Source organism: Vipera ursinii (genome assembly GCF_947247035.1).
Source record: "Vipera ursinii genome assembly, chromosome: 3".
Taxonomy (NCBI): domain Eukaryota; kingdom Metazoa; phylum Chordata; class Lepidosauria; order Squamata; family Viperidae; genus Vipera; species Vipera ursinii.
In genome coordinates, this window is record NC_139516.1 from 123,436,781 (window position 1) to 123,454,859 (window position 18,079).

Here is an 18,079-nt window from a genome sequence, read left to right on the forward strand (position 1 = left end):
GAATTCATTTCAGAAAGTTCATGGTGGTTACCTTTTAAGATACAAAGGAGGAAATGAGGGAATTAAGTGTCTGTGGAAAAGCAGCAGCATTGCATTTAATTTGTACATTAGCACAAATTAACTTTACACCAAATCCACAGAGTTAAGACAAAACTGTTGATTGCACAACAAACATTTGGAATGCGTAACATGCTTAATGGGACATCTGAGAGTCTGAGCTTTGCTGATGATTGTGTAGGGGGCACCTAGCAATTGTTAACAGCTGTAATTAAGACTGTGGATTTCTTCATAAAGTTAAACAGAAATAACTTCAGACACAGAGGTGGCCTTCACATCTTATCTCCTGGGCAGAGAATGAGCAGGTTTTTTTTTCCAGTTTTATATCATATATTCATTTAGAAGCTGTTTTATTTACCGTATTTTCTGGCGTATAAGTCGACTTTTTAACCCATGAAAATCTTCTCAAAAGTCAGGGGTCGTCTTATATGCCGGGTGCTGAGACTTTAGGGACAGGGCTGGCTGGAAAACCTGGAGCGGATCTCCCATTTGGTCTGCACAGGGAAAGCGGGACCAATTGGAGAAGAAGCTGCAGTCTGTAATTTTTTACAGGCTGGGATCTGGGCGTCTTTCCTTCTAAAGTTAAAGAGCAGCTGCAGTCTATCCCAACTTGAAAGGCAGGTGGGGAATGCAGCAGCCAGAGCAGCTGCTTAGCTCTAAGGACAATTTGACTCAGGAACTGGGCGGGCTGGCTGGAAAACCTGGAGCGGATCTCCCATTTGGTCTGCGCAGGGAAAGGTTTAGAGTGAATTAGGAAAAGTTTAATCTACTTGCACTGTTTTATGTTTACATGTTTGATGACAAACAGCCTTATGTTTATAAGTGACAGTTTTCCTACTAAGTACCTGCATGTCATAAGCATTTGAATTAAAATTACCATATTAAAATCAAATCTGATGTTTTTTAATTTTTATTTGGTGTGCGTTGGAAGAGGGGTAGTCTTATACGGCGAGTATAGCCCAAACCCTATAATTTAACAGGAAATGTAGGGGGTTGTCTTATACGCCCAGTCGTCTTATACGCCGGAAAATACGGTACCATGTGTTACTTAGAATGTGAGTGACAAACATTCTTCAGAGGCTTCTAGCCGCCAAGATTCACCTTGTAGGGGAGATGAGCAGCATAAAAATTAATAAACAATAAACAAACAAATAGGAGTGTTGACAGAAGGCAGAGGGATCCATCCTCTTATGCTGCCCTCCATTTGCAAGGGCCAATAGTCTACCGTGGGGAGCTTCCTGTAGTTGTGAATATTTTTTTTTATTACCGGTGAACTCTACATATTTCAAAGAAGTGTGATCATTCCTACTGCACTGAATGCACCCAAATTTATAGCAAGTTTTTTTCCCCCAGAAAACACACCCATGCCATGATTTTTTTCCACATTCACTTCAAATAAATGTGCCTCCAGAAGGTCAGGGTTTGTTTGAAGTAACCTTTAAAGTGTTTTTGTTCAATCTATATAATTTTAAATGAGTATGTTTTGTTGTGAAAATATTCTCCTGTTCTAAAGTCTGCTGCCTTGTCATGTTTTAAAGTTTTATATTTTAAAGCTTACACTTTCAGTGTCCTTAGGAGTCGCTTTCTGTGTTTGAATAAAATACGTAACCTTTAACATTCTTCACTGCCAAAATTTCAGAACAAAAAAATTCAAGACCACCCAATCAGATTTTAAAATATTATGCAAAAAAATTAGAACGTGAGAAAGAGATGTAGAATAAACCTTTCCTACTAAGTTTTGCTTTGTAATTATGAAGGAAAGGAATATTTTATATCTTTAAAATATATATAAAATATTTACTAACTTTATAGCTTCACACATATCCAGTCCCATTTTCACACAATTGTTGGCATGATTTTGTAGTGATATTGGAAGACCAGACACACAGTAGTAGCAGTCTCCTAAGATTTTAATTCTCATACATTCATTTTCCTAAAAGAAAAAAAAACAGGGGTGGGAAATCAGTTAGGAGATCGTCAAGGCAGCAACATAAAGCTTATCAGCAAAGCTGCAGAATCTGATGCAACTGAGTGTCAATTGTATTCCATCTATAAAATACAGAGATGACTGGGCCAGAATATTTATAGCTGAAATAAACTCCAGAGCTCTATGCCTCCCCATTTCCAGTGACCTACTTTTCCTGAGTTATAAAATCAGAAGCATGCTCAAACAATGTTGTATCCAAACTCCCAGGGATTTAAAGCCAACGCTCCTTCTTAATGGCACCAAATTAGACAGGTCCTTTGGGAATAGACCTGAAATTTCAAACTCAGGGTATCTGTTACCATCTCTATTTGAGCACTTGCAGGAATACCGAAATTTTCTAAACTATAATACTACATTGTTACATTGCTAATGTCTCTTATGGGTTAAAATTAGTCCTTTCAATGAAGTCTGAGCATTACTTTAGTTCATTCAAAACTTCATTGCTCCCCTAGGGGTCCTTGATACGTTCAGTAATGTTTGGGGAGATGCCCCAAAGACAGCTTATTCACCAAAGTTCTTCTTATTCTGCAATTCTCCATAATAAAAAAAAAACCAGGAAAGCAGAGCAGGGCATATCCTGAACTCACTATTCAACTTGCACACCTAACTGCTGTGTCATGACAAATTCCCAACAAGGGGAAATCTAGGATGCACTGATTCCTCTAAGATACTTGGTTTTTTGCAATGCAACTTTAAATGGTATAACCCAAATTTTGATACAATTTGAATGAATAATTTTGGTTGTCATTCTTTACAGAAGAGTGCCAGAGTAGGCCAGTCAAAGAGGAGGAAGCAAACTCGGGAACATATGCTGCATCTACTATGACTCCTGTGCCAGTCAGGATGATAAAGAGTATGAAAACTATTGTTGTTATTCAACAAATTGAGCCTTAGAGCAAGGGTCTTCAAACTTGGCCCTTTTATGACTTGTCGACTTCAACTCCCAGAATTCCTTAGCCGGCCACAAGTCATAAAAAGGCCAAGTTTGAAGACCCCTGCCTTAGAGTAATGAGTGATATTACTCACTCAAAAGATTGCCTTGCAACACTGCATTGACACCAGTACATATATATACCTGCAAATCAATAATGCAAAGTTCAAAGGGAAGAGACATCAAACAGAACAAAGGGTTTTTCTTCCAGGTCCACAATAAAATATTACTGCATGTAATGCATACATTGTATTTTTTATTACTTCCAAAATTTTATACTATTTTGTCCTCATTTTTGTTAACTGGAGGTGTTTCAAAGTAATTATTTTCTCCCTCCTTACACTAGGATGTGACAAAACCAGCTACTACCAACTAAGCAGCAACTGTATTTGCAGGAAAGCATTTTTGAAGGCTGTGAGGACAGCAGAACCCAGGAAAGACTACACTTTCCTTATACCATTTTTACCTATTATGATTATAAAAACACAGTGGCAACATGATAGTATCAGCCATGAACAAAACTTTCACACATACTTACTTTTGCAATTTGATCAAACTTGCCAAAAAGTTCATTCAGCATATGCACCAATTCTCCAGGGGAGCAATCACTAGCCAAGCGAGTAAATCCCACAATATCGGCATATAAAATGCTGCACATAAAAGAATTTAGCATTGTTGATTGTTTTTTCAAGTTAAAAAACAATATCTTACCTTAACATTCATTTAAAAGAACCAGGAATGGGGAATGTTCCAAATACCTTATCAGAAACAAACACATTTGGCCACCAACAATTTTTCACAAGGGATTTATTTACAAAGAGCCAATTTACACAGCTATTTTTACTGGATTGGTCATGTGTGGGGTGATTTTATCCCAGATGTCAAAAACTATTCTAGCAGGCTTCCAGCATTCATCAGGCGTCATCTAGAACTATGCCAGTTAAAGTCTCCCTTCCCTGGCACCTCAAATAGTAATCTTGCAAAGTCTGAAGGCATCTCCATATAGTCATTGCTTCCATTTTCTGAAACTTCAGAAGTAGTTTGAAGGGAACTGATGGTGCTGCAAAGCTGAGAAGATAGAGTTCCATTTCCTAATCCTAAGCAGAGGAGGTGGGAGGGATACGTGTCTCCAACTTCCTCCAAAACTATCAACTTTCCAGCAGTTTCAATCTAGTGTATAAATGTGCCAGACATAAATCATACGGGCTTTTCAAATTTGCTAAATGTCACAAGAATGCTAAGGCTTAATGCTACAGAATCCCTATTCTATTGTTTCCCCATTAATTCTACTATGAGCTTAGAATGTGGCTGATATGGGCAAAGCTGATTATTCCATTTATTTCCAAAGACAGCTTACCATATCCTAGTGACAGAGACACATTCTACCTTTGCTGTCTTTAGCTGAATTTGGGTTAGTTAATCAAACCTGACTGAAGTCATACCATCAGCTAACTAATTCTTCTTACTTTCCGTATCTCCCATAAAAGCCATAATTTCAGCCTGCAGGGTGCATTTTAATTCAATTTTGTTGACGTTTTACATTTTCACAATGTTACATTTTAATTATCTTATTTATATGCTTTTACATTAATATCAGAGAAAGAATAGAAAAAAATGAGCTAATTTCGCTTTAGGTTTTACATTAACAAAGAAAATGCTAATTTTGTTGCTGCTGCCGCCAATTTATTTATTTATAAAATTTATTGGCCACCCATCTTATCATAAGGTAACAGTGGGTGGCTTACAGTCATTAAAATATCTATATCTACATCTACATCTACATCATCTGTCTGTCTGTCTGTCTGTCTATCTATGTCTGTCTATCTATCTATCTATATCTATATACCCACATTAAAACATAAATGAATTAAAATCAAACATTAAAATTAAAGGAGGGTGGGGGCGGAGTGGGGGGGGAAGTGGGATCAGTTGTTACTTAATCAACCACCTCCACTGTGCTGTTCCCCCATTGGGACCCCAAGCCAACTGGCAGAGCCTTATGAAAGGATAAGATCAAAACAGTTCCAAGAACCGGCTTCAAACAATACCTTACATTGGTGTGCCTTTTGACATACAAATTGTGAAAGTTGTTTGTACTTTCCAGCTGGCCTGCTTTGGGTCCTTGTAACCTTTGAATGATCTCAGCTTTCATTTCCATGGCTATGTGAGCAGGAAGCAGAGAAAGCAGAAGACGTTCCTGGTTTTGAAAATAAAAGAGAAAAAAGTCCAGGCTTCCACTATTTTTAAATAAGAAAAAAATTGCTAAGGAAAACCATAATTTCTCCAGCAATGCTTGGGGAAAAACATTGAGTGGTGTGCTATCATTTGACTAAAGTGTTTGAAAGCGGTGCTTCACTAAGCATTTTAGCTAAACTGTTACACCTCTTGAAGCATTAAAGTAGTTACATCCTTTGCAAGTTCATGTGACTGCTTTAAAGGCTGGCTCCAGTTTATTAGTTTATTGATGTACTATAGTCATAGACGATATTTCTGCTAGGACTACTAGAGAAGCTGCAGTTGGACACAAACTCAGAAGCAACTATGACAGCTTGCAAGAGCCAAAACTACTTTAATGTTGAGGAATGGCGTATGCTTTGCAAAGCTCTCTTTTTAATGTTTTGCAGGGCCTAATCATTTGTAATCTTTCCTCCATTTTTCTTCTGTAAAAGACATACAGGAAATGTAACCTTCTGTAGAAGATTGATTGGAGGAGTAACTTTGCAAACCTTTCTACTCTTAATAATTTGGAGGAAAAAACGGAAGAAAGACTGCCATACAAGGTAAAGGAAAAGGGTAAGTATAGAGACACACATACACAATAAACTAAACAAAGGTCTCTTTATGTTATCACTCAATTTATGTTATCATTCAAAACTTTTGCTTCCAAATAAATTTTCTCCAAAAACAAAACATAAGGAACTTGTCATACAAAAAATGGTTACCGTAAATGACATAAATAATATTGTATTGCTGAATCAGGATAAGCCCAACTTAATCCAGAATTTTATTTCTCACGGCAGTCAACCTGATGTCTCTGAGGGACCCTCATCTTATTGTGTTCTCTATTGTTCCCCTCAACTGGCTGTTGAGACACACTGCTCCAAATGGCAGGTAACATAGAGGCATTGATAGCCTGTCCAGCATGAATGGATCTAATCTTTTAAAGCCATTCAAATTAGTGACATTGTGTTTTATGGCAATGAATCTCACATTTTAATTCTATATGGAATTAAGCCATGAATGAATGGTATGTGCAAATGATGTGAGTCCCTCATAGCCATCAGCCTTTGTAAAAATGGACTCCAAGCAACCATGTAACAAGACATCTCACCTGGAGAAATCACCATGCATACTTAATACTTCCTTATTCCATTTTTTAAAAACAGATTCAAGGATCAATAACATGCCTTTGCTCTATGGTCATAAATATCTTAGGTTCAGCCTACCTTGCCATTAATTGCATTGGGCTTATTTGAATATTATTTGTGTCTCTTATTCATAAGCAGAACGCACACAGTTTTTGTCCAATAAAAGGCGACACTTGAAAAACTTCCGTTCAGGGTCATTTAATCACCTTGTAAAAGCATTCAATGAGGGATCTGGCCATTAATTCAGGCTACTTAGGGGATGCTGATTGGGTTGTCATTTTGCATACAAATTTGAGCAGCACAGACAGCAATTGGTAGATGGATATGACTCTCATCATAGTTCCTGGTCCCTGTTGGGGTTTAAAAGAGTGGTTTTCCTTCTTTGCTTTGTAGCTTTTCTTGCCACAGAAGTGAATTGCTGACGATACTGAAAACTGTCAGGCTCCAGATGGAAGAGGAGAGAAATCTCTCACTTGGAGAAAGGGAAGCCTCTGTCAAAGCTCTGGGAAAGAAGCTGGTAAAATGTCTCCAATGGTCATGTGTACAGAAACAATACCACTCATGTTCAATAAAGCCAGTGTAGACAAATGATTACTGTTTTGCACTAGGTCTATTCAAGTCCACCCAGAGCCATGGAAGTTCCCCTGGGTGACTTTGGGCCAGACACTCTCTCTCATCACAGTCTATCTTAGACTGTTGTAGGGGAAAAGGGAAAAGAGTGTGTGTCTTGAATGTCTTGAGTCCCTGGACAAAAGGTGAGATTTAAATTGAATCAATGAATAACGGTTCCCTTCAAAGCAGGCCCCTATCTAAGTATTTGATAAAACATTAAGGGCACCTCCTTCCTCAGAAGTCTGTTTCCTGCTTTCTGTCACATTAGAAGCAGGTCAAAGAAGAGACGCTGCAAACAAAGGCAATATTTGTCAGAGATTAGATCTCAATTTTTGTTCTTGTGAGATTTTTTTCAGCGAGAGAACATACAACAGGTTTTAACTGGGGTTTTACATGTTGCAGGGACTTAGTTTAATCTTTTTTAAATTGGTCTTAATTTTTGTATTAATGTTTTAAAAATTATACCCTGTAAACCGCCCTGAGTCCTTCGGGAAAGGGCGGTATATAAATTCAATAAATTAATTAATTTACGAATAATACATGACAAAGCACTGATGTGCCTACTTATTCTCCATACTTTATTAAACAAAAATACTTTGTCTCCCTCAGGCACATCATTTGCTTTAGAACCAAAGCACAATTCTGATACAAAGGCCAAGAAATTTCCATATGTCAATGTTAATTCACTTGTCATAATTGGATAAGTCATCACATTGGAAAAACTACTTAGCTGGGTGGGTAATGCAACTCTTAAGCTTTTACAATAGTCGAAGCTGAAACATATTAATTAATTAATGTTATTTGTTCCCCGTTTACACTCTGCTGTCACATCGTAACACAGATCTTCCACCTGCCATGTCTCAGCCACACACGTCTCCCCTTTCTTAAATAATTCTCTACAGCAGGCATGTCAAACTGCCGGCCCACGGGCCGGATGCGTCATACTGAAACCACGCCCATCCCACTGCCGGCAATGGGGGAGAAGTCACGATATGTCACATGACGTCACGTGATGTTGCGAGTTTGACATGCCTGCTCTACAGTCTGCCTTGCTGTCACTAATGCTTACAATAGAGCCTTGGTGGAGCAGTGGGCTAATGCCTCCTTAAGTAACACCAGCTGCCTGCAATTAGTGCAGGTTCGCATCCCTCACCTATTTGTCACCTCTACTGTATATTCAACAGGGATATGATTTAGTTCATACCCGAGTGGCCTAGTGCTTTTCCCTACTTTCTTCAGTTTAAGCCTAAACTTTGCAACGAGAAGCTCATGGTCTGAGCCACAGTCAGCTCCTGGTCTTGTTTTTACTGACTGTATATATATACCACTTTATATTGCTTTACAGCCCCCTCTCAGCATGTTGCCTCCCAATAACCAGGGTCCTCATTTTACCAAATTCGGAAGGATGGAAGGCTGAGTCAACTTTGAGCCAGTGAAAATCAAACTACCAAACTGCTGGCAGCCAACAATCAGCAGAAGTAGCCTGCAGTACTGCATTCTAACCACTCTGCTACCACTGCACCACCACTATATATATATGTGTGTGTATATAGTTATAAACACACACACATTTGTATATAGGAGCCTTGGTGGAGCAGTGGGCTAATGCCTCCTTAAGTAACACCAGCTGCCTGCAATTAGTGCAGGTTCGCATCCCACCAGGCTCAAGGTTGACTCAGCCTTCCATCCTTCCGAGGTAGGTAAAATGAGGACCCAGATTGTTGGGGGCAATTAAGCTGACTTTGTAATAATGCCGCTTGGGTGTGTGTGTGTGAAAGCCCTAATAAGCAGGCATATACATAGAATGAAGGCTACTGCTAAGCTTGTAAGCCGCCCTGAGTCTTCGGAGAAGGGTGGGATATACTGTAAATGGAATTAAAATAAAAATAAATAAATTCTCTTTGAGATTAAGCTCTCTCTCCTCCCCCTTTATAATCAATGCCTTCCAGTGACGCCTCTGGATTACCACTTTGTCCCTTGTCAGCTCTGAAATTCACCCCAAGTACAAGGTTATTTGTCTGCTCCTACTCCAATGTTCTCTTTTTCCCCTACATTAACTTTCCCCTTTACAGTTTAGACAGTAAGCCCCTAATTTTTTTTAAAATTCTATGTTTCTGAATTTCTCATTCATAAAGTGAACACATACATGATACAAAAAAGTTTTGGGGTTTTATTTATAGCAGTTTCCCCCCCCCCACTTTTTTTTCCTTTTTAAAAATCTACATATTCCAGTTTATTTGGAATAAAGTTCTTTCCTTCTGACGTCATTTTTGTAGAGAAAACAACACTTTTCATTCTAGTTTTTTAAGAAGGGCATTGATTCAGTTACACATGTAGAATCCCACTCAGTTACCTTGTTCATTTAAACCTGTCACAGCTTTTGAGTCCTGTTTCTAAGCACATTATTATTAGGATCCTGCATGCTGCATGAAAATGACATTCAGTGAGCTATCTCAGATACCAAACACCGCCTCCTGGAAGAATCTTTCAAAACATCTTATAAGTCACACAATGCAAAATACCTGAGATGAACAAGGGTAATTATGCTAACTGCTTGTCACTGTCAAAACGAGGCCTGAAAGCTTTGCAATTGCCTTGCCTTATTCTCTGCGAGAGTTTAAACAGTGGGGCAAACAATTTTATAGGGAGTGGGAATATGTAAGCTAAAAAAGCTAAATGTGCGAATTTCTGTGTGCATATATTACTCATGTATAAGACAGAGTTGTGCATTTAGTAGATAGCTATCAAAGAAGTAACAAACAAAATAAGATTCACAAAATCCAATACATTTTACATTCTAGCAATACATCAAAAGAAAGGGAGCATCTATGAAGATAAGGGAAAACTAACAGCATTCTTCCATGCTCAGTTCCTATTTTGCTTTTATTTATAATAGAAATTGATAATTTTTGGATAATTGGGGCCTATTACTTCACATTTTGTGGGCCAAATGAATGGATGATAATATAGGTGAAATTAAGATTTCCTAATTTTTTCTTTTTTAAAAAAGATGTTGCCTTTATTTTATAAATTATATTCAACCTCTTTTAGAGCATATACTTTGTTTTCTGGTTGTTTCCCACTTCAAATCGTAAGAAACTATTTTTGGTTACTGTAGTTGGAAGTGATTCCAGAGGATTCCCAGGGGGGAAAAAAGAGTGGGGGCTATATCAGGCCCTAGTATCTCAGGCTGCCTATATAGTTATCTAATTTACAACACAGAACTTGCTACTGTTCTATGCATTGTGTAGTGTTGCGCTATCTGGAACAGAAAATGTAAAAGTGATGGTCATCAAATGTGGTTGGCTGCCAACTTTCACCTACCCTGGCCTACACCCTGGCCTCATCAGAAACAATGCAAGTTACAGTCCAACAACATCTGGACCACTACAGACACCCAATTTCAGCTAAGCTAAAGGAGACCCAACAAGTGGGATATTGCTGGTAGATTCTAAAAGACTGAGGAAGTCTTAGATTCACTGAAGCATCTCTAAGGGATGTCTAATCCAAGATTATTTGTAAACAAGAATTTGAAGTATAGAAAGATTTTAATGAATAATTAGAATAATTAGGTCATATTCCAGGCTTCTGCATTATCTAATTTACAGTTCTCATTCATTCATTCATTCATTCATTCATTCATTCATTCCTCTTTACTGATTAAAATGATGCCAGAAACATGCTCACAATACAATAGATTGGGTAAAGAATAATGATATATGGTAGGTGCATGCTTATCCATATATGTTTCACTATGTTTAATGTTTCTTCCAAGTAAGCATGCACAGATTTCACCAAATGTGTATCATATTCATAAAGGTAAAGGTAAAGGTTCCCCCACACATGCGTGCTAGTCATTTCTGACTCTAGCGGCCGGTGCTCATCTCCGTTTCAAAGCTGAAGAGCCAGTGCTTGTCCGATGACATCTCCGTGGTCATGTGGCTGGCATGACTAGATGCCAAAGGCGCACAGAACGCTGTTACCTTCCCACAGTAGTGGTCCCTATTTTTCTACTTGCATTTTTACGTGCTTTCGAACTGCTAGGTTGGCAGAAGTTGGGACGAGTAACAGGCGCTCACTCTGTTACGCGGCACTCGGGATTTGACCCGCCAAACTGCTGACCTTCTGATCGACAAGCTCAGCGTCTTAACCCACTGAGCTACCCTGTCCCTTCTTTATACACCCTTATAAATGTTATACCATCACAGCTGTGAATATGCTGTAATTAAGAAGTGCAGACAAAGAAAATTGTGTTATAGGTTACAAAATTCAGAGTCCTATAAATCTCACCTACCTATGTAAAAGAATACTGTGAAATTTTTAGCCATCATGTTTGAAAAATATATGGAGACTGTTTGTTGAATCCCTTCAATTATAGGAATAAATGAATAAGATATCTAGTGGCTGCTTTTGGGTTTTAGATTCCTCTATGGAAGTTGCAAAGTATTGCCTCACTTGTTTAATATAACTTCTTTTGACAAATTTTGTCCCTTTGATAGATAGGACACTTCTTTCTTCATGAGTAATAAACTGAGGAAAGAAGGAATTTGATATTTTCCCTGTTAGAAGCAAAATATAGGTAAAAGAGATTAACAAAATGGTAACAAACAACAGTGATGAGGCAAGGCAGAATAAAATAAAGAAACCAACACAGACAGATTGAGGTATAGCCAAAAACCTCTATACAAAAGCTTTTGACAGTCTGCCAACAGCCTCTTTCAGATTCTTTATATAGAGCCTTAATTGGAGAAGAATTTGAATTGCCTATAGACTATGGTTATTATTAGGGTAATAATAATAGTAGAGGCAGTAGCAGTAGCAGCAACATTGTCTATATTGCCTTTGATTTATCCGAATAAAAGCTTCCATTTTTTTTTGTGGAACAAAAAGTAGATAATCTTATTATATTCTTCCAGCATTTCTTTATATCATAAGATCCTATTGTTGAAAGAGCTGGCTCATTTATTAAAAATATATACACATTAGTTTTGAAAATGCTTCACAAATTTCCACAGTATTTCTTTTCAGCCTTAAGAATGTTCCTTCAAGTTTCAAAGCAATGGACCATATCAAAAGAAGAACTTTGATGTCGAGAGTCTAATATACCGTACCTTTTATCTTCCACTTTCCTCCATTATGAGCCAAACTAAAGAGAGGACAAAAGCTTAAAAATAATAGAATTTCCACCTTTTCTATTCTTGGGTGAAAATTGGAACAAACAAAACTCTTACATTGATTTTCAGAGTTCCTCCTTCCCCCTTCCTGGTCAATAGCAACTTTAGTACATCTAACAAAACGATATATGTAAATGATTGTAGGAAACAAAACAGTAAATAATGCCTTTACCTGCTGCCGCTTTTCAAACTCCAGCTTGATGCGTGATTTGATGCAATTACAGGTATCCTGATATGTCTGCTGTAGAGCAAGTTCCATCAATTGTTTGTGATAGGCTCCAGCCAGATTCCCGCAGATAAAAATGATGACGTTTGCCAGAATCTACCAGTACAAGACAGATCAAACTCTCACTCAGTTATCATTACCAGTCTGTTTTACCTTTAGGTCCTGTTTCAAATTCACTGTGATAGACTTTACTGGGCCCTACTTCCTCTCCGTTAGGTTTGCAAAACTGTATTTTGCATTTTCAAGTGTGAATATTAGGAATATCACATTTGTATCTGGGGAATAATTTACCTCACCCCAAAGTCAAAGCCTCCCTCTGATGATTTATTTGGATAACAAACTATACTTATTAAACAAATTGTATCTCTAAGAATTATTGAGGTACTTCTAGAAATTGTTTCCATCTTCTCCCATTAACGATACCAAAAGAACATTCCAGAAGATAACATTGAGGAATATCCAGGAATCCAGAAGAGCCTTCTCTGCTGAAGCGCTGGCCCTCTGGAACATCCTGCCCCCCCCCCCCAAGGCGAGGCTTGTCCTCACCCTCCTATCCTTCTGCAAGATCCTGAAGACCTGGCTCTGGAAGTTGACCTGGAGATGCCTGCTGGACTGAAAAGCTATCCCACCTTCCCCCTGCGCTTCCTGCTCCCTCTCCACTCATCTTTTTAATTTCATTTTATTGAACTTCCATTAATTATTTTTATTGTTTTATTCCTTTACTATTTTTACATTTTAATCATTTCCCCCCATTTTACTGTTGTAAGCTGCCCAGAGTAACCCCATAGCGAGATGGGAGGCAAATTAATTTAACAAACTAATAAAATGCAGAAAGCCATCTTGTAAAAGAATGATGATGTCTGGACAATATGAAATCATGGTGATAATTATCAGCCATTTTCACAGTCCCATAAAGCAATGGTGGCTTGAATAGACTAGCCACAAATCATGATCGTAACCATAGATATAGTGCTGGAAAAAACATATTGGAATAGTCTTTGTTAGATTCCCTTATATTTGATATTGGACTTCGTGATAATGGAAGAAAAACAAATACTGTAAGATAACTTACAGTAACATTTTACTTTTTTAAAATTTGAACAAATACTGCATTAGCAATATATTGAAATTAACAGTGTAATTCAGAATAAGCAAAAGGTAACAACCAGCAGGAATTTTATGTCAACTGTCATTTATAATTGTTTCCAATTAAAGAAAATTGTAAGATCATGGGACTGAATATCCCATTAGATATCTTACTCCCATATGATGGGGAATTGTTGACGAACATTTATTTTGAGCGCAGTTTCTAGCCAACTATAGATCTACCTAATTGACTTGACATGCAGCACCTATTTAACTAGCTGGCTAATCAAAATATTAAAGGGAACATCTTCAAGTCAAGATATATTATGTCCATTCCTTTTCTGTTCAAACATGTCCAATTCTCAGATCCTGCAGGGAAAATTCTCTGTAGATTTCTTGGCAAAGTTTTTCAGAAGTGGTTTGCCATTGCCCCCTTCCTAGGGCTAAGAAAAAGTAACTGGCTCAATATCATCCAGCTGGCTTTATGCCTAAGGTGGAACTAGAACTCACAGTGTCCACAGCCTTAATCACTACATAAAACTGTTTTTTTTAATTAGGTCCATAGCATTCTCACAATCTACTAATGATTAGGGTTAGGACTGACCCCCTTGAGAATAACTGACTTCCTTGATAATCTAGGAAATTTGCCACCGAATTTGATGTCCAAAATAAAAACTGGATTCATCTGTCTCACCTGCCCTGAATATGGCAAAGATGACTTTTCTACCTCACAGAATACAGGTTTCAGAAATCTCTTTCTCATCTCATGACCTATATATCAGAGGTTTCTACTGATTCTTCAGCATTAAATCAGCTTACAGGAATTCATCTGACCATCTTTCACTCCTATTGTGCCCAAAGTATGTCCCTCTCAGGAAAAGAACTCAGGCAGTCACGAAAAGGGTCAAAACCTGGCCAGTGGGTGCTCTTAGTCAGTTGCAGGACTGCTTTGAAACCACTGACTGGAGTGTATTCGAAGATCAAGACCTGAATGCATACACAGATGCCATACTCTCTTATATTAGAACATGCACTGATAGTGTAACAACAGAAAAGTGCATTAGAGTTTATGGCAGACATGTCAAACACAAGGCCCGGGGGCCGGATGCGGCCCGCGAAGTGGTTTCATGCGGCCCGCGAAGCCATCCTGGAAACAGTGAGGGAAGGGGCCCCACTGCCTTGGCCCTGGCCCAGAGACCCTCCTTCTGCCAGAGACCCTCAGATCTGTCCCACTCTTGCCCAGGCCCCCATAGGCACCCTTGATGCGAACGATGTAGAGCTGGCCACGCCCACCCAGTAGGCCATACGCACTCTAGCCACACCCACCCTGGCCATACCCACCCGGCCCCCTGAGCGCAACCGCAATGCTGATGCGGCCCTCAATGAAATTGGGTTTGACACCCCTGGTTTATGGGAACTGCAAACCCTGGATGACTGAAGAGATATGAACACTCCTGAGAGCCCGGGATTCTGCCTTTAAGGCAGGGGACAGGGACACATACAGAGAGGCCAGGGCAAATCTCAGAAGAGGCATTAGGATGGAGAAACAACAATACAAACACAAGGTGGAGAACTACCTAGCAGACAACAATCCGAGGCAAGTGTGGCAGGGACTGCAGCACTTAACCAACCACAAGGGCAGCACGAGGAGCATGGTTAACACCGATGCCTCGTTGGCTGAGGAGCTGAATATCTTCTTCGCTCACTACGAGGTAAAAAGACCAGACCCCGTAGCCTCTGCTGGCCGGCCTTCTGATTTTCAGCAACTCACCCTATCTGAAGACCAAGTGAGAACTGTATTGAAGGCTGTGAATCCCAGCAAAGCCGCAGGCCCAGATGGGGTGCTGGGAATAGTGGTTAAGAACTGTGCCGACCAATTAGCAGGGGGCCTGACAAGGATTTTTAACATCTCCTTGCAAATGGCATGTGTACCATCGTGCTTGAAAGCAGCTACCATTGTCCCAGTCCCCAAGAAAACCGCAGTTGAGTGCCTGAACGACTACAGACCTATTGCATTAACATCTGTAGTCATGAAATGCTTCGAAAGATTGGTTCTCCAACATCTCAGGACATGCCTCCCACTGGATTTTGATAAACATCAATTTGCCTACAGGGGGAACAGGCTGACAGACGATGCCATAGCTACTGCTTTGCACTCTGTAGCAAGTCATCTTGAGAAACCTGGAAGCTATGTCAGGATGATTTTTGTTGATTATAGCTCAGCTTTCAACACCATTTTGCTGAGCACTCTCATCGAGAAGCTGACTGACTTGAAATTTCCCCCCTCCATCTGCGATTGGATTCAACACTTTCTCAGGGACCAGTTACAAACAGTGAGGGTCGGGTCTGCTTTGTCCACCCCCCTGAAGCTTTGCACCGGCTCGCCACAGGGCTGTGTGCTTAGCCCCTATCTGTACTCTTTGTACACATATGACTGTGTATCATCGAACCCATCTACTGCGATAATTAAGTTCGCAGATGATACTACCATGGTGGGTCTTATTACAGGTGGGGATGAGACAGCATACAAGGCGGAGGTACAAAAACTATCCATATGGTGTTGTAACAACAACTTGCACCTGAACATTGGCAAGACGAAAGAGATGGTGCTAGACTTCCAGAGGAAAAAGGAGGAACCTGCCCCACTTTACATCGGGGAGGACTGTGTGGAGAGAGTTTCCTCATTTAAATTTCTGGGAGTCTACCTCTGCGAAGATCTTACCTGGAAAGTTAATACAACCCAGGTGGCCAGAAAGGCCCAAGAGAGACTTCACTTTCTCAGGGTCTTGTGGAAGAACAGGGTAGAACAATGGCTAATGACCCTCTTTTACGGTATTGTGGTTTGGTATGCTGGTCTGACAGCCATGGATAGGAAAGCATTACAGAGGGTGGTGAGCACAGCACAAGACATTGTGGGCTGTCCCTTGACACCACTGGATGACATTGCCAGGGCTCGCTGCCTTGGAAGAGTGAGGAAAATTCTCAGGGATGACTCACACCCTGGACGCTATCTCTTTACTCTCCTACCATCGGATAGGAGATATAGGAGTATAGCCAGCCATACCGACAGGCTGAAGAACAGCTTTTATCCATGGGCTGTTAGGCTTTTGAACGGGATATAATTTTATAAACTTTATGCATGATTGACTTGTAAGGCCGGTGTATTGTGCAATTAGCTCACATGGTGTAATAAGATGGAGGGCTTGTGTCACTGTAAGTTGGGGGTGGGGGCACGAAGGGAGGCTCAGCCAATCTCAATGTATACATGGTTGTACTTTGACAATAAAGGTTCATTCATTTTTTCCCTCCAATGATTTCTTAATGCTGATAGCATTTTTCAGCTTCTTTATTTCTCAAACTGTATCTGCCTCACTATTTCCTCTTAATTCAAATCTTCAAATGAGCTGTCTTGTGTAGTCCACTCCTTGTGGTTTATTAGCATCCTCATTTGCTGTCTCTTTTTATTTAATCTCCCTGCAAAGCAGCTGTCAGCTGATTAATGACACAGTTGTAGGATGTAGCTTTCAACTCTTTCTTGACCATTTTAACTGGTCCTTGGGCTCACACAATTTTACCTTTTTAGGACATTTTCTGACTGGCTGAAAATTTAAATTAAATCATTGTGTCCTCAAAAGGTGTCACTCACTTGACTGATACTTGCTATCTTCTTATTGCTTCAGAAAAATTAAAACAAACATTAACAGTAAAAAATGCTACAGGTTGAAATAACTGCAAAAATCAAACACTGAAAAATCACAATCAGTATTCTAATGACTGTGGAGAAATTAACAGCCTGGCTATTTAACAACAATAACTATTATAATTATTAAAACTATATATCATCTCCCAGTGACACTATTTCTGCATAGCTTGAAATAAAATTATCTAGCACCCCCAAAATTATCTAGCATCTCTGAACTCATAGGGAGAACTGCTAGATGATAGCTAGATTGATGGAGGTGGTCTTTCAGTTGTAGCTTATACCTTTTCATTCTCCTAAGACACTGCCATACAGAAACCTTCCATCTGGTTAGGTTTGTAACTGCTGGATCTTATAATATTCCTGTGAATGATTAGGACTCCCCTTTTATTAGGGTGAAGAGATAAGATTGTTTCTTTAGCAAAAAATTCAGCAATGAGGTTGAGTGAAATTGTGCTAAGCATCTGTTGGTACTGTAATGCACAGGGTCCCCCCCTCCCCCCATTTATCTAGCAAGTCACTTAGCTACTCATTCTGAAATTTATTTTTGAATACATTTCCGTGTGAGTCATCTGATAAGGTGCACAATACAAAGCAGCATGACATTTAGTTGAAGCTTTTAGGCTGGAAACCTATCTAAACGTATTTGGGAGTAAGTTCCATTCGACATAACAGGATCTGTTTCTCGGCAAATATTCTTCAGATTTCCTCTGCCTCAGAGCCTTCTTTTGAAGTTTTAAGTTTTAGATTCTGTATCCAAAACAGACATCTTTGTACATCTAAGAATAAGAGGGCTTGTTAATCTGCCTCGTGCTAGTCATGGAATTGTGCAATCTTAAAATGCTATAGCAGATTTGAATATTTTAGCCCGGATAGGTGGGATCATATTTTAATGTTCCCCATCCCAATTCTTTATAGGAATGTATGTGTATAATGTG

The 18,079-nt window shown here is 39.3% G+C and overlaps 1 protein-coding gene across 1 annotated transcript in view; it reads right to left on the reverse strand.

Moving 5' to 3' along the window:
- ADCY2 (adenylate cyclase 2) overlaps positions 1–18,079 on the reverse strand; it is a gene marked incomplete at its 5' end in the record, with an annotated part of 171,371 nt that overhangs the window by 85,936 nt on the left and 67,356 nt on the right. Inside the window, 4 exons of the mRNA XM_083360624.1 lie at positions 1,863–1,990; positions 3,514–3,625; positions 5,024–5,172; positions 12,302–12,451. Coding sequence (XP_083216750.1) covers positions 1,863–1,990; positions 3,514–3,625; positions 5,024–5,172; positions 12,302–12,451 — 539 coding nt within the window. The remainder of the gene's footprint in view (positions 1–1,862; positions 1,991–3,513; positions 3,626–5,023; positions 5,173–12,301; positions 12,452–18,079) is intronic.